Source organism: Poecilia mexicana, unplaced genomic scaffold (genome assembly GCF_051168715.1).
Source record: "Poecilia mexicana isolate PSO_F unplaced genomic scaffold, ASM5116871v1 scaffold_8, whole genome shotgun sequence".
Lineage (NCBI taxonomy): Eukaryota > Metazoa > Chordata > Actinopteri > Cyprinodontiformes > Poeciliidae > Poecilia > Poecilia mexicana.
In genome coordinates, this window is record NW_028263377.1 from 14,990,735 (window position 1) to 15,011,325 (window position 20,591).

The window sequence follows — 20,591 nt, forward strand, 5'->3', positions numbered from 1 at the left end:
TCTGGTGTTCAGGGCCTGTTCCTGGGCGGCCAGGATGAGGGCCTCTGTGCTGTCCTTGAGTCCAGCTTTCTCCAGCCATTGGTAGGATTTCCTGATATCAGCCACTTCAGTTATTTGTCGGTGGTACATCCCATGTAGGTTGCTCCCATGATGGTTCCTCCAGCACCTTGTCCTCTGTTCCCCATTGCCTGAGACATTCGTTGAGCACATCGTCCGTTGAGGCTTTGTCCTTGATGTATTTATAGATCTTGGATGTCTCATCCTGGACAGTGGCTCTCACACTCACTAGTCCTCTGCCTCCTTCCTTACGGCTCGTGTACAGTCTCAGGGTGCTGGATTTGGGGTGGAACCCTCCATGCATGGTTAGTAGCTTCCGAGTCTTAACATCCGTAGCCTTCATCTCTTCCATTGGCCAGCTAATTATTCCGGCAGGGTATCTGATTACTGGCAAGGCATAGCTGTTTATTGCACGGATCTTGTTCTTGCCATTGAGCTGGCTTCTCAGGACTTGCCTTATTCGTTGGAGGTATTTGGCTGTGGCTCCTTTCCTTGTGACCTCATCGATGTTGCCATTTGCTTGCTGTATTCCCAGGTACTTGTAGCTGTGCTCTATGTCTGCTATTGTTCCTTCTGGGAGTGATACCCCTTCTGTGTGGACGACCTTCCCTCTCTTTGTAACCATCCGGCCACATTTCTCTAGTCCGAATGACATCCCAATGTCAGTGCTGTAGATCCTGGTGGTGTGGATCAGTGAGTCGATGTCTCGCTCGCTCTTGGCGTACAGCTTGATGTCATCCATGTAGAGGAGGTGACTGATTGTGGCCCCATTCTTAAGTCGGTATCCGTAGCCAGTCTTGTTGATGATTTGGCTGAGGGGGTTCAGACCTATGCAGAACAGCAGTGGGGACAGAGCATCTCCTTGGTATATGCCACATTTGATGGACACTTGTGCAAGCGGTTTGCAGTTGGCTTCAAGGGTGGTTTTCCACAGCCCCATCGAGTTTGCAATGAAGGCTCTTAGAGTCCTATTGATGTTGTACATTTCTAAGCATTCAATGATCCAGGTGTGTGGCATTGAGTCATAGGCTTTCTTGTAATCAATCCAAGCGGTGCACAGGTTGGTGTGTCGGGTTTTGCAGTCTCGGGCTCCTCTACTATTTATGCCGATGCCCTTCTGTGCCGTGCTCATGTATTTATCCATGTGTCCGCTTATCTTAGCCGCTATGATGCCTGACATGAGCTTCCATGTTGTAGAGAGACAGGTTATAGGCCGATAGTTGGATGGGACTGAACCCTTTGAGGGGTCCTTCTGGATCAGGATTGTACGCCCTTCAGTTAACCATTCAGGGTGAGTCCCATTTTGTAGCAGCTGGTTCAGTTGAGCTGCCAGTCGCTCATGGAGGGCAGTGAGTTTCTTTAGCCAGTAGGCTAGTTTTTCCAGTTTTTCATACCTGAGACTCTTTCTTGGACATTTGCCACAGTGATGGTTACTGGGGCTTGTTCAGGGAGGTTGCTGTGGTCCTCTCGTAGAGAGGTTAGCCACTGTGCATTGCTGTTGTGGGACGCCTCCCTTTCCCATATGCCTTTCCAGTATTGTTCAGTCTCCAGCCTTGGTGGGTCTGCTCTGTTGTTAGTACCCTGCCATTGAGAGTACACTTTAGCTGGTTGGGTGGAGAAGAGCCGGTTAATCCTCCTGGCTTCATTCTCTCTTGTGTATCTCTTTAGGCGGCTGGCCAAGGCTTGGAGTCTTTGTTTGGCAGTTTCGAGTGCTTCAGGTATGGACATCTGGCTGTACTTCTTGGGTACTGATCTTTTCATTGCACCCCTTAGGAGCTCTGACAGCTGGCTCACTTCCCTCCTTGTTATCTTGATCTTAGCCTCTAACCGTCTTTTCCATGATGGATATTGGGTCTCATGGTTGCTCTTATAGCCAAGCATTTCAAGGATCACTGATGCTGAGTTGTATATCAGCTCATTGGTTTCTGTTATGGTGTTGGTAGGGATTGTTCTCAATGCTGCATTCACATCTTGAATGAGACTTTCTGATGGTACTTCACTCAGCCGTTGTAATTGGCGTCGGGGTTGCCTGGTGTTCATTCGGGCCACGATTCTCTCTCTCAGGTCAGTTGCTGTCTCGTTCAGCTTTGATAGTTCGTTCATTACTGGGGCTGCATACCCAGTCTCGGGGTGGGGAGTAGTTAACTCCCCCCTGACCTTACCTTTGGGCTCCTCCCTTTTGCCGTAGCATTTGTGTTGTACCTCGTCAATCTCAAGTTGTGATAGCAGTTGCCGTTTGCGGATGTTGGAACACTGAGCTACTAGTTGTTTGGCAGTCATTGTAGACTGTGGGTGTCGAAGTAACCATTCCACCCTCAGTCTTTGCATGTAACCCCTCTGACTAGGGTTACTTGAGTAGTAGCATTCCAACAGATCCATGTTTTCGTCTCTCGCCCATTTCCGTCTTGTTCCAGTAGCCCATTTTTCATCAAGGTGCTCTGGTTCCCCAGCACCTGACGCAGACCTTGTTTGGCCGGGCGACGTCTGAGCCGGCATGTCGTGCTTATCAATGTCTCTCATGGTATGAGGTAGGCTATATAGCTCTAAGGGTCTTGCCTAAGGACCCACACTGCATAGCTCAATTGCACTGTTGTAACTTGTTGTAACTGTTGTAACTTGCCCCAGCCCGGATTCGAACCCCGGTCTCCCGGGTGGTAGACTGGTGTCTTACCCACTGAGCTATACAGTCAGCTATATACTGACTGTATAGCTCAGTGGGTAAGACTGATATATATATATATATATATATATATATATATATATATATATATATATATATATATATATATATATATATATATATATATATATATATATATATATAAGAAGGGAAGATGAACTTCCTGCTGAACTGACAGTTGTTCACACCACTCACCAGGAGGGAAGTGAAAAAGGACCAGGCTAAAGCACCTTCTTGCTCGCAGATAGCTGAATCCCAGCCTATTAAAGGAAAGTTGATTGGAAGGAAAAAGGGTGCACAACCACTTTATGGAGATGCTGATGTTTTCCAGCAGGACTTGGCACCTCACCTTCCCCACTTCCAATTCATCAGAACCAACTATGCCAACAAGCTGAAAGCTGCTATTAAAACAAGTTGGGATTTCCTTTAATAACTCAGCAAAGAATTTTCTCTATGCCACTCTGTAGCCATGTACAAACTTAGAAAAGTGACTGAGTGCATATGCTGTACACAAACATAGTTCTTAGTTGGTCAACATTTCTCCAATAAATGTCCTTTTGTTGGTCCCATTCGAATTTCCGGGGTTTGAGATTTACTAAGACGAAGGAATCACCAACATTAACAGAAGTAAATGCTTAAAATATACCAGTCAGTGTGTAATGACTCTATGAGCTATGAGACTTAAGTTTGAATTCAATTCCTCACATAAATTCACTTTTTGATGATATTCTGGTTTACTGAGAAATTATGAACAATAAGCTACCTGCTGATAAATGACGATGGGCTTTAGCCAACGAGTGAAATCCCTGTTTTCTAGACAAAGCCTTGTTGAAGAAGTGAAAGCTTTTAAAAGCTAATGGTGGACAACATAACAACTGGCTTTAGTGACAAAAGAAGCAAAAAAAAAAAAAAAAAAAGAACAATCAATAAAGACTAAACAAGTAACTTATTTTCAGTTAATACAAAAATAAACAAAATATTTGAGACTTTTTTTTAAGGCTTACACAGTTTTGGATGAGGCCAACCTGGTGCCAAAGTGACAGAAAGGAAAACATGAAACGTGAAAACAATGGAGAATTTGATGAAGAATGGAACTTGAGTGAATGCAGCTGTTTTTTCCCAATTTTTTTTTTACCAGACAGGTGGCTTTCTGGAGTTGTGAAAACTGGGGTTTTGAGGTCATTGTTGCAAAAAGTGGCAAGCTGCTCCCCCTCTTTATGCACAACCTTCCCTCTCTCTGTGGTGCACCTCTCCATCTCTATGCTAATGCCCTGTAATGATCTAAGGCGCGCCGAGGTGAAGGAAGTGGAGAAAAACTTCTTTGTTGTTGTTGTTGCCATAGTAACAAAGACTTGGCATAAATCTGATGCAGCAGTGCCTATTTGCACTGCAAGACAAGGTGCTGTTCTCGTCATAATAATGACATATAAACATATATAAAAAAAAAAACAAAAAAACTGTGAACTGGTTGCGTTTATGAATTCAACAGCAGCATAGATGCAAGAGAAAACACATGCCACACAGTAACTGGCAGATAGAAAGCATCTTGAGCGGCTCAATTTAATTTTATCATCCATCCTCATACTCTCACACACACACACACGCACAAACCCGCACAAACATGCTCACACACACCTGCGTGCAGTCTCGCTTTGACTTTGAAGTTCCTCTGGATCGCCTTTAAAGGCCTTCAGTGTTGCCAGGGCAGCAGGCAGGTAGAAGACATCAGACTGCTTAGTGTGTGTGTGTGTGTGTGTGTGTGTGTGTGTGTGTGTGTGTGTGTGCGTGTCTCTGTGGAGGCCGAGTACTTAATTAGCAAAGAGCCCGGCGGGCCGGTTGCCGTTTCTCAGTGTTTAGCTCTAAACGAGGAAATGACTGGCTCGTTACTGATGCTAACAACGGGAGTAATTTATGCACCGACCGATCTGTCTGATGCATTAAAGCTTTTTTTTTTCTCTCTCTCTCTCTCTCTACTTGCCGCGTCGGCTTGACAGCGACAGGCAAACAATAGGCAGGCACAGCGACTAATGTCCTCTTGTTTTGTTCCCGCTGTATTCTCAATACAACAGCGCTAAAAAGCGATTTGTTAGACAGTGACGGAAACCCACGAAAACGGTGAAACTGGGTATGCCTTAAACCGACAGGTAATTTCATCACAAACAATAAGAAAGCGCTCAATTCATTAAGACATCGCAACTAAAACCTTCCTACGGTGGATGACGGTACGATGGAGCGGAGGCTGCACCGTGGGTTGAGCTGTTGTTGTGTTCAATTGTGCAGAACATATTCTGAGTTTGGCAGGGGAACTGTAATCTGCTGCTGACAGAGGTACATGGATCTGAAGGGGTGTGGAGGATGTTCTGATTGGCTGGGAAGTTTAGTATTTAGGCAAAGGGTTCACACAGTGCTAACAAAAGTATTAACACCCCTTTGAACTTGATTGACTATAGACCAGTTGTTAAGTTGAAATACATTTTTTATGCATTTCAAAAGTGTGGAGTCCCTTTGAATTTGATATCCCTCAAAAGTGTAAATGAACAGACTCCTTTGAAAAGTCAGCTAAATAAGAACAAATAATTCAATATTGGTGTAAATCCTGCTGTTCTGAGGAGGTTTGGGAGAGAACATTAATGAACAAACAGCTAAGAGTATACTACAAAGAAGAATGGACAAATATTTCATGTGGAAAGCTATCAGAGTCTCCTAAGAAAATGCTGCAATATTTCCTAAAAATAAGAGGTTATATAAAGCTTTAGTTGAAAGCAGGTTCAATAAAAATGTATATCTTAGTAAAAAAGTTTGAAAAGTAGGTAATAATTTCCTGCACTTAATAATTATGTGAGAATTCTTCTGATGATTTGTCACACAAAATCCCAATATCCTCTGCTTTAAAAGTCACACAATGTGAGAAAATCCAAATGGGGTATGAATAGATTTGCAAAAGATGTTAAATGAAGCTCCGTAAAACAGGGGGCTTCATAAAACTATAGGAGGGATTTAGGTAAAGGTAATTTCATTTATATGGCACATTTTCAGCAACAAGGCAATACAAAGTGCTTTACAGGAAATAAAAGGAAATACAAACAAAATAACAAACCGAGGTCATGGTATTTAAACTGTTCATTTTTGAACAAAACTCATCGTAAATGGCCTTGAATTAACTAATAGGAAAAAGGGAGATTTTATGTGTATATTAACAAGCCTCGCTGCTCTGATATAGACTCTACGTCATGCACTCCAATGGCATTTTTAAGAATAATAACACTTCAGAGAAGATATGACACACAGCATAAAAAAACACAACAGCATCCAAATCCCAGATATTCAGTTTGAGGTAGTAGCAAGAACTCACAGTTTTAAATGTGGTGGTTTAGCGTTCAGTAAAGGTTTGAAAAGAGAAAGAAAAAAAAAATAGATAAGAAAAAAGAGACAGCTTTGAATCGGGTAGGATACACCCAGGACCGGTCGCTAGTCCAACACTGGTACATGTAGAACAAACAACCACACACACACGCGCACACACACACACACACACGCATGCACACGCACGAGGGCCGTAGCTTACCAGATTACAAGAGGAAGCTGAATTTGACCCTCTTTATATTTCTACAACTTAAAAACACAAGAAGCTGTAAATGAAACATCTCTATCATTATAACCATAAACAAGTTTGCCTTGTAGTTTTTTCAAATGATAGCAATGCATCTAGGATTACTAGCTGGGTTTAATACAACCACTCACAAGTAAAGGTCTGATGTGAAACACTTTCAAAGCCCTCAGATGTGGCAGTTCAACTCTGTTATATAAAAAGATCAAAGGATTGGCTTGTTAAAGCCAAACTCCACCTTAAATCAAAATTCATACCCACTGTTCTCATGATCAAAGACCCAAGTCAAGAGATATAAACAACTCTCTAATAAAAGCAGAATTCAGAAAGTTAAGGCTAAAGTGTGTGATGTAACTCTGAAATAAATAGCATACTTCATGGACTTTATGTACGATTCAGAACCTGTCACCAAACTTAACATGCTTTGGTGATGTTGGATTATACTAATCTAATGGCTAAAATATCGCATTGGGCACACCCACAAACACACTCACACATTTATATTAGCCAACTATTTCTCTGACTGCTTTTATTTCTTTCAGTCTATTGCTTAATAATGTTTGTGCTTTGACCACCAGAATACGTCAAAAAAAATTGGGCTAACTCATAAAATGTCTTGTAAAACTTTTTTTTGTTTGTTTTTAAGCATATTTGAATGCGGCAAATGTATATTTCAAATGTTGATTGGTTTTAATTTATTTTACTGACTTTGTTTGGTTAAAGAGTGTTGTCTCCAAGCATTTTAAACAAAAATTAGGTAGAAGGAAAACATGTGGTAGAACAAGATATACGATCAAGTCGAAGGCCAGTATTAAAGTGACCTGGGTTTCATTAACCCTAAAGCAGACTGACTGCCTCTCTACCACACTGCATTGATGGATAATTGGTCCAAAAGGAACCCCGGCAAAGTATTGGTACAAGTTATGCTTCTGTGTTGTATATCCATTTTTTTTACTGGTCTTAGTATAATTCAAAATTTCAGAGAAAGTGAATTTAGGGTTTTAATTAACTGGGAGCCAGAATCATCTAAATGAACCAAAAACAAACATTTGAAATTAATCTTTTTTTTTTTTCTGGTAACATTAAGATGAACCAAAATTTTGCTAAAGTTTAACACTGACTACATTACTTCCAAACCTTCTTTTTATTTTATTTTTTATTTTTTTTAATATAAGCAACAAATAACGCTTCTTTTTTGCTGTACCTTAGTGCATCTTCTAGTTTGGCTATCTTCCTCTTGGCCTCAATTTTCTCCCTCTCAGCCTCACTGTGAACTGCCAACACCTGAAAGACAGAGAGAGAAAGTGGGACAGTGATAGAGGTTCAAGCGAGTGCAAAAGCAAGACACCATCAAACATCACTCAGGAAATCCTCTGCTGTCTATGTGACCCTCTGCATACGCTCTCGTCTCTCCTCCCTATCACCCCATCAAAAGTACCGTCTGGCTGCTCACAGCGTCTCACACTTTGGATCTATGGCAGCCATATGGGCCGTTCTAATAGCCAGATACTGAATCATGGCAGCCCACACAGCAGTCCAAAGAAGCTTAAATAAGAAGAAGAGACCAAAAAAAAAAAAAAAAAAAAAGGAAAATAAACTATTCTGTAACACTTTCCAAGTCAGAGTCCTGCAACCTGGGACAAGTTAAAGGAAAGGCAGAAGAAATGCTGTCTGATTAAAGGAAAAGAATACGAAGCAGACATCAAAAACTAAACTTCTGAGCGGCCTAATTAAATATCTCCCTGACCCTGAATAAAGAGTACAAAGGCCTGCTAAGTTTTTGCAGGTGTATCAGTCAAAGGGCCCCATGTATGCTGGCTGGTCTGCCACCAATACAAACTTTTCAGAAATGGCACTTTGAAGATGACCCAGGTGCAGCACAGACTTTAACCGAGAAGTCTGGCCTCCACTGGTCTGGTCCAGCTCAGAGTAATTAACAATGATCCACGGACTCTGCGCTTTATGGCTGCACTCTGACATTGAAGTGGGCTTCAAACGTAGAAAGCTCGGGCAATTAGGTGTGGGTCTGGACACACTTAAGGGACAGTTTATCCCTCAGAAAATGCTGCATGTCATCTTTTGCAATGCCATTTTTTAAGACTTTGCTTCCAATTCCGAACTATTTTATACCATACTTTGAACATTACTTGTAAATATAACCTCTATGCATCTTCCTGTTTATCACAAAGCGGAGCGCATTCCTCCAGCAGAAGCCCCAGAAGAATTCAACAAACCCTGCATGTTTGTAATTGTGACTATAGAAGTGGAATTATAGCTGATCCCTCCTTAAAAACACTTATAACTGCCTATTTTATTGGCTCAAACACCAAATACACATAAAACCTCTTGCCTGTGATCAGTATTCAAGCATTATTTTCATACGATGACACCAAAGCAGTAGAGTGCAGAGAGGAAGATGCCCCAACCTTTTTCTCACAGCAAGTCTGCAGCTCATCTTTCTCTTGCTGGAACTTCATCTCTTGATCCTGAAGGGAAGGCAAGTTTTAAATAACATGGGTGCAGCAGATAATCCAACATTAATGCTACACAGACAAAAGAAAAACTGTGATGTGTTTAAGTTGATATTAAGCTCCCCTTACGCCCTCGTTAAGCTTACTCTGACTTGTTGTTGTCTTCTGTACTCGCTTTCCTGAAGCTGCTGCTTGAACTGAGCCACGGTCTTCTCCAAGTCCTCTATCACCTCTGACGCCTGCAAGACATGTTCTTTGTTTTTTATGACAATGATCAGTGAGCCCTACATTTATAGAGAGGACATGCTGCGGGAATATAAACCTTAGCGGCAGACAGAGCGTGTTCCTGATGTAGGTGGCTCATGTCTGTCTCGTGTTTGGCCAGGAGATTCATCACTTTCTCATTGTATTGCTCGCTCTGCTGTTCTTTCTCCTTCTGCACCATCATCATCCTGCACACATTCAAAAGCTTGGTTAAAACAACCTTGGCGAGTTATTTTCTGAAACGTCAAATCCGCTCCTTTTCAAAGAGTGAAACTAAACAGCGAGATGAGTCATTAGCAACCCACTGGATTGCATTCTCCCTGAGAAAATCTGAATATGACTGAAGAAGACTTTCAAATAGAATATTTTATTAATACTGTTCTAAAAAGCCTCTTTAAAGCCATTAGTAACTGCCGCCGCAGTGCCATGAGTTTATCCATACTGCTTTGTTTTATCGTGATTTTACATGTCAGAAAAACACAAAGTTGTGCATGACTGTGAAGTGAAAGGAAAATGTTACCAGACATAAACATACAGCCAGAGCAACAATGTAATGGTCATGTGTTAGAATGTCCTAGTCCAAGTAAAAGCCAAAATCCAAACGAGAGTCTGTGAAAAATCTAAAAACTGCCGCACGGATGCTCCCCTGCCAATCCGATCGAGCTTGAGAAACGTTGGAAAGAAGAACGTGCAAAAATGTCAGCCTCTCGATTCTAGATGTTTAAAACCAATAGCAGGTGGTTCTACAGGTCATGGTTATTTGCATTCACAAGTGTTTACTCAAAAGGGGCTGACTACAAATGAGATTTTCAACAATTTTACACGTCTTAAAAATCCCAATAAAATGCACAGAATTTTGGCATGATGTTGCAAAATACCGTTTGTTTGTCTCTTGCAATTCGACACCAAGGGACGCGATGTGGATCTCCAGCCGGGCCTTCTCCTGCGTCACCTTCCTGCGCAAGTCGTTGGCCTTCTCCAACTCCACCGACTGTTGCTTCACGCGCAGCTCCATCTCATGCATTATTTTTTCCTGGTCCACAAAAACATGCAAGAAAATCGAGTCAAGTCAAACAACACTTTAGCCAACAAGGGTGGCAGCATGAGATAATGTCAACAAAGACGATCAGCACGCTCCCGAAGTCGGACACAGAAATCTGAACTCTTCCATTCTAAAGACGGAACCCTGAAAAAGTGATTAATATCATGAATTAAGTTACTCATTTCTACATTAAGGGCTTGTTTCCAGTCTTGACTAGGATTTGAATAAAGTCGGTCTTACGCAGATGTTTCCAATAAAAAGAACTACTGTCCTTCAGCTTGCACGTGTGTCTCTACACGCAGGTATGTAACAGCATGGAATGCGGCCTGAGCCTGGCTGATAAAGGCGATGATGGGGCGCGGATAAGAGATGGAGCGTGCTAGCTGATCTACGCGCTGACAGGGGCCGGCGATGACAGGAGGAGGGATCGGCAGTGCCCCTCGGAGGCTGGTGACAGAGATTCTTGTCTTTGTGTCAATGCGGAGGGGTGTTAAAAAGAGGAACAAGGGGCCTGTGTTGTGCTTTTGGCCGCGTGCTGACACTTAGCTCCCTGGCAGTAGATGAGAGGAAGGCACGTCTGCACACCGAGGCTTGACCGGGCGCACCTGGACACACTCGGCGAGAGCAAATTAAGTCCAGTAATTGGGTGTTTTAGAAGAAGAATTACTTGGTGTGAAGTGCGGGCCGTGTAAGCTGCTTCAATCGCTCCCGCTGCCTTTCACAGATTTAGTGATGCGGTCTTTGAAGTTTCAGCAGAAAAAGTCATTTATAGTGATGGACATACCCTCGCAGTTTTTGTATCAGAACTGAGGCCAACAACTGGAAGGCAGCCTGCATCAACAGTCATCTCCGGAGGTTTACCAGGCTGTGTGCATGAATGTATAATGTGGATCAAACTCCAGTGTCCAAGTAGGAGAAACAAACCAAAGGACCGCAGAGCACTGAAGAACAACAGCAGGTGTGAAACTACTGCACAGAGTTGATTTCTGACGGAGGAATTAGCTGTAATTACAGACGTTCAGAATGAATTCTGCTTAAAGGAAGAGGCACAGAAAGCCTGCAGTGAATCTAGCAAAGAGAAAAGCATTGCTTTATATGGTCAGAGTCGACCAGCACAACAAGCATGCAAAGTTTTATTCAGCTTATTATATTAGGTGCTGCATTCATACATCTAGAACCTTTTTATGTTTTACAATTTGCAGCCACAATTTACAACTTCAATTCATTTTTGGGGGGGCTTTTTGCTTGTAAAGTATAAGAAAAGAAAGTAGGACAAAATATCTGAAAAGTGTGGCATGTCTCTGTATGTAGGTCCCTTCAGAATACTTTGTAGACCCATGTGTCGCTGCAGTTACAGGCTCAAGTTTTTCGGAATATGTCTCAACTCGTTTTGTACATCTACAAACTTTTTAATTTTTTAATTCTCTCTCCTCAAGGTCAGTCAGATTGGACAGAACATACCTGTAAACAATCCTTTTGACGTCTTGCCATATATGCCACATATTCTAAATTAGATTTAGGTCTGGGCTTTGACTGGGTCATTCTAAAAGCTGAATATGCTTTTGTCTAACTCACTCCACTACAGATCTGGCTGGAGGTTTGATATGTTTTGTCCCATTAGAAGGTGAAGCTCTGCCCAAGTTTCCCTGAAGTACTCCTCACAGCATGAGCCAGGTATCACCGTGTTGCACTATGGGAATGCTGTATTCAAAATGACATGCAGTGTTTGTTTTCTGCCTATGAATTAATTTTGGTCACATTTGACCGGAGCCTCTTCTTTTATGTTTGCTGTTTCCCATATGTGAACAACTTTCCTACCAGCAGTTCACAAGGTTTTCCCACTTTGTTAGTGCATAAGCAATAGTTGTCCTCTCAACAGATTCTTGCACTGCATAAATCTGACCTTGTGGAGCAAGAATAAAGCCAATATTGAAAGAAAGTCATAAAAAGTTCTGTTTGCAATTAGCCGCAAGGTAAGTAGGTGACACAGCAAACATATGAAGGATGATGTTATAAACCCTCCCCCCCCCCCCAGAAACACAGATCTGTTTGTCCTACATGCAAAATGTTATTTGTGTGGGGAAACGAACAGAGCACATCGCCCTGCACACCCCTCAAGAATAATGTGCAAAAATATCAGTCTCTAAATGTGCTGAACAGAATATTTTATGCAGTTGGCACAAAGTATTGCTTCATTGGCGTCGCAATAGAAATGTGGCTTTTTTATTACCGGTAGTAAAACATGCTAAAAACCATACAACATTTCCTTCCACTTCACCATATTTCCTGATGATCTGTGACTTCAAATCCACACCGAAGGCCTGTGGTTGCAATGTGATGAAATATGAAAAACTCCAAGGAGTATGAATAATCCCGCAAGGCGATGTGTTTAGAAAACTGTGCATCTTGAGAGTTAGATTGATATCGACTGCTTTGGTCATCATTAGTCATTACGTCTGAGAATCACAGCGGGTTTGAAGTTTCAACCACAAAACCGTTCCCTCTCGGAGGCATCTAAATGGCCACCAGACGCCTAATTGTCCCGGACGCTAAAATCTGCCCCTAGGAAGGGCTGCGGCGAGTCAAAGTCCACTTCAATAATACCATCCTCACTATGGCTGAAGATCAAGCCGACCAGATGGCAGGAAGGCAACTAATTTTCAGTGACAAAGAGCTCTTTTTATTCTCTTGGATCTTGTCTGTCCTTAATTATTAAAAAAAGTGCCTTACCATGGGCTCCATCTAGTGTTTGATGCCTCTGAAATGTCGGCCTGTTGATAGATTAAGGCCAGAAGCGATGCATGTGCATGGCTGATATGTAAAGAAATCCCAGAATGTTGATAACATTAAACCTATATAACATGCAAAAGCGCTACAAAATGCTTTCTAACAGCAGCTCAATTAACCGTCTTCCTGTGTTGATGAGCCCTGCTAATAAAATGTGCACAATCCCATTTGACACCACCGTCTTTTTTATAACATCAAAGACCCAGCAGCTTTGGAAGGTGTGTGTGAATGTGAGTGCGCACATCTTTGAGGACGATCTTAGCACTGAGTAAGATTTAATATGGACTAAGATCAAAGACGTTTAAAGAGATGACAGACATGCAATATTGCAGTCACTCCCACCCAGATGTTAAAGGATGCCTCCTTTCATTCGAGGCTTGGAATGGAGAAGCTGGATGTTTTATTATTAGATTTGTGACTGATGTGTACATGTAGAGCTAAGCAAAGCCCGGGATTTAACCACTAATACTAAATCCTCGTCCTGTTCCAGTAGAAGTTGTAGTCAACTTCATGATCTCTGCAGTACTAAGCTAATATAAAGAAAACACATACCTCGGTAATAGTAATTTTATTCAAGTTCCTCCTTTTGAGGTTTTCTATATATTTTCAAGGTGCAGCATTACCTCTGTTTAACAAAAAAAAATACAAACAAAACAAAGAGCTATTTTTAATAAGAAAAGAACAAATATAACCTCCAGAAGAGCAGGAGAGATGAACTATAGTAATTCATCTCATCTACTGGTTAAATTTAATGTAACGTTGCTGATTTAAAGTTGCCTTAGGCCATTTGAATGTGATCAAGAATACAAGAAAACACATTGCATGCATGCTCTGTGGTGAAATTCCTATGCCACTTATTGACCCGCTGTTTGCATATTGCAGCCTTCAAATTCCTGCAGGTTGATTAACAAATAAACCGACAAAGTTGGCCTGCAGTGAGAAGCTGCTTCAGAAAACTTTGCCCCCTTTATAAATTAGTCATCGTTTGAAAGTTATTTTTATATGTACTCATAGAAATTGTCTCTGTCTGATATTATTTTTATGGTCTTAAAGAGCCGAATGTGACCAAAGAGGCAAAATTAGGACACGGATGCCTCAATGCACAGCACATAGTTCTTACTTTTAAAACCTTATAATATTCTATCGTCTCATTGAGCTACTTCCACATGTCTTTAATAATACGTACAGTGGCCTGAGAACGAGTGTTGTGCTCGGACTCCATCTTAGCCAGCCTACGGTTGGTGTCGTCCAGCAGCTCCTGGATGTTTTCGGTGTGTTTCCTCTGCATTTCAAACTTCTCCTGCTCCATCTCTGCTACAGTTGCATGTAGCTGAAAAGGCAGAGAACAGCTACAGATTAGACACTGATCTATTTTATTGGCACTGAGTTTAGATCAGTTGCCCCTGCAGACACAACTTATCCAAGGGAGACAATAAGGAACCGTTTGTTCCCACCGTGGAGGGACTGCAAAGTTTCTGTGAAAGTTTCCTGAAACTGGCACCGTTTTTCCTCTAATAATGAACACATTTAATTTTATTTAATTCTGTGCCATATAGTGTCACATCACATGGGCTAATGTTCAAATTGTATAAGTATTTGCTGCAGTATTGAAAAAAAAACAGCAAGAGAGCTCTAGGGATTATATATTTTCCGGACTATATAGCGCACCATGCTATAAGCTGCACTTCAATTTTTTTTGGGGGGGGAAAAAAAAAAAAGAAAAAAGTTAACGTACATATATAAGCCGCACAGGGCTATAAGCTGCTAGTATCGATTTTCCATAAGGACGCAGCATCTGTTGGATTTATTAAGGACACAGCCCTCCGTCTCCAACGCTGAGTTTATGTGCAGCGGCTCTATTTCTCTCCTGCCAGATCGATGGCCTTCAACTTAAAAGCTGCATCATATGAGTTTGAAGAAATTTCTCCGCCGTGCCTGCTTCTAGCATGTGCTTGTTCTAAATGAAAAGTTGCACTTTCTTCTTTGATTTCCAATTTTGACTTTCAATAATTCACTTTCTGCTAAAGAGCCCCCTGGTGGTTGAAGAAAAATCCACAGAAAAGCCGCACCAGGCTATAAGCCTAATGGTTCAAAGCATAGGAAAAAAAAAGTAGCGGCTCATAGTCCGAAAAATACGGTATATAAAATTTGGATCTTTATCAGTGAAAAGTGTCATGAATTTTAAGCTTTGAAAAGGTAAAAAGGCTGGTTTCTTTAACAACTACAATACGTTCAAGAGACAAACATCTGCTACAACACAGTAGCAACTCCCACAACAATTTGCTGACTAACTAAAGTTAAGTTGATCATTTTTAGGGGAAAAAACTTTGATCTAGCCTTGAACCTACTTGGTATGAGTCATGATACATCACACACTGTGTTTTTATACCTTACATTGCAAACCAACAAAGTAGAATACCATTATGAACTGAGAGGACAATTAAAGTGTTCTAAGTATAGAATGGATTTATATTCAGACTCTTAATCTCCTACTTCACAAATATTTGTGTTGTTCTATCACATACAATCCCTTTAGATTACAAAATGTGAAAAGCTTAAGGGTATAAAATAAATTGTAAATACTTCAGATGGAAAGGCTCAGATGTAAGCAATTTGTATAACACTGCTGGAAGATTACCAAAAAGTCTGATTTCTAATCATTCTTAACCTTCTGCATATTTAAAGACAGTCAGAAACTCCAAAGAAATTAGTGAATCAACACTCTGACTGGACCTCTAAGCCTTCGCTGAAAGCCCAAAGGAAGATAATTGGAAAGAAATGAATCTGTTTTCTCAACCAGTACAGCCTGGCTCCTTGCAGAGAGGTCTCCCGCTAACCCATAGTTTCCCTCTGGCTTGAGGCGGCTTACGCAGCGCAGGACTGCAGAGTATCCCACCTTCTTCTCCCACTCGTTTTTTATAGAGTCAGCACTCTGATCGGAGAGCTTCTTCAGCTCCGCTATCTGCTTCTCTTTGCTCTCACAGATGATCTGGGATTCACGCAGAACACTTTGAACTGTGGGAGAGTTTGGACACAAGCACACAAAAAAGGGAATCAGGCCTTTCCTTTAAGGCTGTGGGGGGAGGACAGGGAGAGAAATCAAGGATGTAAACAGAAATCTACCTGAAGGGATTGATTGTGTAGGTATATGAAATTAAATCAAATGTTTTTAGTTAGCAGAAAACACAAAGGAAACAAAAGTAAGAAGAAGGAAAAAGGCAAAAATGATTTGCTTAAACTGCGCAGACTGAGCAGCACAGCTGGAGGACATCACTCTGCACCAGCATGATCTCCTGTGGGATAGCACCTTTCTAGGCTTTTTACTCTGAGTGTTCAGAGACACTACTGTAAACATCTTTCCAGTTAGCCCTGCAATCATGTCACCTCTCACCTTTCTTTTCAAGCTTGCGGTTCATCTCCTCAGATTCCTTCTGCTTAACTCTGTACACACTCTTTATCTCTTCAATCTCCAGATTTTTTCGGTCCAGAATCTAAAGAGTGTGAGAAGAAAAGGACTGTTTTCAGCGCCATGCAGATACTGCTAGCATGAAAGTGTGTTTTGTTTAGTTTTTTTTGTTTTTTTCTGTATTCTATGTCATGGCCATATTTAAGAATGTTAAATCTTGTAGAAGTTAAGACACATTAATTGACATCTTTGCAATGCAAAACTAAGAAATAATGATAATTATAATCCTTAAACAGAATATTCAGTATGTCAGTGGCAAAACATAGCAACATACAAGAGAGATTCACAACTGCTCAAATCAACATTTTCCGTCTTGTTTAGCCATCTACGAAGTCATGAATCACTGCAAAAGAGTTTCTAAATCTATAAATGCATGTCTTTTATAGACAGAAGGAAGAGGCACTAAAGATTGATGCAAACACAGGATGTAAACCCAACCAAATACTGACAAGAGTTGGGATGCCATCTAATAGGTCCACAAAGCAAATTTAAGTTTTTGACAATGAGTTCACATAGAGAAGTGAACCAAAGTATCTTAAAACTTTAAGATCAGACACACAAGTAAAGAGATTGTGTTTGTATTCTTGGCAATCAATAAATAAAAATACAGAAATGCCCTAAACTATAGAATATTTTTATTATTATTATTTGAAACTGAGCCACTTTTAAGAGCATACATCTGGATATGAACTGTATAATCGGAAAGTGCTGTATACATTTCAATTCCTTAGGAGACCAAAGACAAACTGAGTAAAATAGCAGCTGAATGAACCACCTGCACCGAGGTGATGAGGTAAGTGCATCTGCTTGCTGCTGCCATCTGGGTGTCATTAGTTAAATCAGGCAATGACGAGCTGCAGCTCCAGTAACGGAAATAAAGCAGAAAGCTTTCCAAGCACTTATGCTCAGTTGCATTGCATCTGCGTAGATATGCAAAGACAGAGAGAAAGAAAGGCTTTTCCTTAACTTGTGCAATAATTTAGGCTGGGAATCCAAGTCTTTGGGAACTATGGAATAGCAAAATGACTTTTTAACAGCACAGATCCAATCCAAAAGCATGCTTCTCTTGCTGGGAATGGCAGAAAAACATAGGAGATGTTATTTTTGTCTGACTCTAGAAGCCCGTGACGCTCCTTATTAGCTAAGCCTGTCATCATCCCGGTGTGAATGGGATGGAGGAGATGAAAGGACGATTGGGCGCCTGGAGCAAAGTTCACCCAACATTTAGGGATAGCCAATTTTTTTCCATTTCACCACCCCAAGAGATTTTTGTTTTTCTTTTCAGGGTGTAGAACAGAAGGCAGAGGCACAGGGTCAGGTTGAGGCAGAGTGCATTATTATCCCTTTTTTGAGGTCTTTCGAAGACATCCTAATTCAAAGAGAATCCAACGAATTAAAGAGAGGACAGAGAACAGCAGAAGAAGAGAACTAAATTAGGATTATCAACTGAACTACAATGATCTGCCACAATATTATGATCAGAGCTGAGCTCAAACCTAAAAAAAAAAAATCCAACTCAACCCAAACCCATAGACGGTGTGTCCGAGCCCAATTCAACCCAACTAATGAACTTTAATTAGAGGCCTGAGCCTGAAATAAACTTGACATATTATTTTAAACTGCTACCAGTTTAAAAGACTTCCAGACCTCTGCCTTTGAACTTTTCTGACTTGGTAGTATAGCATTCCCCGTTCTTTGCTTTTTTGTTAATATCTTCCTGCTCCATTTTATCACTTGTTGTTCCGCAGAATGAGTCAAGTGCAACTCTTCTGGATGGCTGCCAAAGGAGGCATATTTAATAATCTGCACAAGGAGTCTTTGAAACTCAGATTCCCCCAAAAAGAGACGCCATCTCAATTTCTGTTTGTGAACCGACGTTGCTGCCCCACAGTCGGCCTCTAGCTGCTAGCAGAGCGGCTAACCGTTCCCTCGAAGCTACTGCCACAGCCACATGCTGACTATAGCTTCATAAATGCTGCAAAGGCTCAGCTTTTTCTATCCACTGGCCCCCTTCCTTTGCCAATTGGTTTGCAAACGTTTGTCCATTTGAGAGCATCTTGGTTCTTCAGCACTGCTCAAGTAAGGCTTGTGATATATGCAGAGATATATGATTTAGGATTAACAAGAAATGTTTGTGAGTGTGTATTACATTATGCTTTTTGCATTGTTTATGCTCAAAACTGTTCCGAAGAGAGCAGGCTTAGAACGAGCCAGAGCTGAGGGAATCACTAAGCAAACTTTATTTCAATAAGTGGTTTGATCAACAATAGACAAGTAATGTGAGCTGGTGCCAAAAAAAATAAAATATAAATAAATGTTATACTTTTTATTCATTCAGCCTTTTTCTCTAATCCAACATAATCTGTTTGGAAATGTTGGCAGGCCTTGGAAAATCTCAGGTAGGGCGAGATTCCATATTTTCTATGAAACACACTTGGCGACCGCTGTCTTCGGATTACTGGCTGCACCAGTCACAAATATAAGTTATGGAAACTTTTTTAACTGCTAAAAACACACAGAATGATCTCTCATCTCCCCATATTATGCATAATTAATGGCCACTTCCACAGAAGAGATTAGAAAAAAGTTGTGCTGTTCTTCTTAAGTTATGATTCTCAAAAAGGTATAGTATAAAATCCAAAAATCAAAATAAGACTTTACACACGGAGCCGTAAAATTTCGATCAGTGCATTTCTAGCAGCAGTCGTTTAAATATTGAAAAAATAACCACTAATAAAAATGAGTACTCCTCACTTTCTATTGGACTTAAAGGTTACTACTTAATCAACACAGAGTGCGGTGCCATGTGAAAAATCGTATCGTCTTAAGTGAATGGCGAACTGTCTCCTTAAAAGAATCAATGGCAGCAAAGGAAAGTCATGTAAGGACGAGACTGATTCCAGGTGCTTGAGCTGCAGCCTAAATGACAGCACTTACAGTTAAATAAACCAGCTTTAGTGCTGCTTTCAGCATCTGACAAGAAGCTTTGAAGAGATGAAACCAGTGAGATGAACAGAGAAGCATTCCTTTACTTTTCACTTGCTTCCTAATGGCTTTATGGTGGCAACAGCAGATTAAAAGGTTGCACAGAAGATTTGCCTGTCATGTTCAGATTCCTAAACAGAAACTAAGGTTCTGAGTTCCCTCCGTTACAAAATTACCTTGCAGATTATGACTTGATTTAATAAACACTAAAGCTGTGGGGAAATATAAACTATATCAAATTCAATGTTCCTTTCATTTAATATTGAAAGCAAAACCTTTCATTTAAAAAAAAAAAAATACAAGTTAAATATTAAAATAAAACTGGTGACATGAACAGCAGTAAAGTTAGTTGGTCGTGAGCTCGTGTTTTTCCATTCTTGCCTTCTCAACATCTGCATCATGCCTCTGCTGCATCTTCAGTTTCTCCTCCTGGTGCTTGGCCTCCAACAGTTTGATCTTCATCTCAGTCTGAGAACAGATGAAACATCGTGTCATGCAAAAGAAAAACAACACTCTCATCGCACCACGTCTGCTACTCTATAATTTAGCTGTAGTTTCCAGAAACTGAACGTGAAAACGACTGCAAATTGATCTGTTCTCTGGCACTGGTTTGTTTTTGCAGACGTTATGAGAGAGGCCAAAAAAACATACAATTATCGTGAACCATCTTTCAAACATGGAAACAATTCCCATTAAAATTGTGGAAATCATTCCAAAAACATTTATGAATACTTTAAATTTTGTGCATGTGCGTCTCTAAAGAGAACGTAAGCAAAACACAAAAGAGAAAAAGAAAAGTGTAATTGGGAAGTTGTGCATCTGAAACTTACTAGCACAAAATGGCTGCGTAATATTAGCATAGCAGTCACACTGATGACCGTTTTTTTACTCAAATGCACCATTTTAAGAAGGGATCAGCTTCAACATTGTGTTGAGAAATTTTAGACCATACCTTCAAGAGCTAAGGGAGAACCTTGATTTAAGACTACTTATACCCTACAAACCAATCATAAATCACTAACTAAGAGCCTTTTTTCTCATATCATTTATTCATGGTAAATAAACAGGATTTAATCATTAATATTTACCTCAGGCATGTCCTGAGGGCCTTCGCTGTACACTACATGAATCCAACTTGGGAAAGACTGACTTGAAAAAGTACCCCATAATCTTTGAACTTTATAAACTTCATAAAAACTTGTGTCAGAGAAGAAAACATGTATTAACCAATA

General features: G+C 40.8%; 1 protein-coding gene across 2 annotated transcripts in view; it reads right to left on the minus strand.

Moving 5' to 3' along the window:
• cep112 (centrosomal protein 112) overlaps positions 1-20,591 on the minus strand; it is a 116,743-nt gene that overhangs the window by 70,361 nt on the left and 25,791 nt on the right. For both annotated transcript variants that reach the window (XM_014988762.2, XM_014988760.2), the window contains 9 exons: positions 19,741-19,827; positions 16,300-16,399; positions 15,805-15,923; positions 14,095-14,238; positions 9,958-10,112; positions 9,138-9,267; positions 8,962-9,054; positions 8,771-8,830; positions 7,549-7,628 (listed from right to left, as the gene is read on the minus strand). In XM_014988762.2, the coding sequence (XP_014844248.2) occupies positions 7,549-7,628; positions 8,771-8,830; positions 8,962-9,054; positions 9,138-9,267; positions 9,958-10,112; positions 14,095-14,238; positions 15,805-15,923; positions 16,300-16,399; positions 19,741-19,827 (968 nt within the window). The remainder of the gene's footprint in view (positions 1-7,548; positions 7,629-8,770; positions 8,831-8,961; positions 9,055-9,137; positions 9,268-9,957; positions 10,113-14,094; positions 14,239-15,804; positions 15,924-16,299; positions 16,400-19,740; positions 19,828-20,591) is intronic.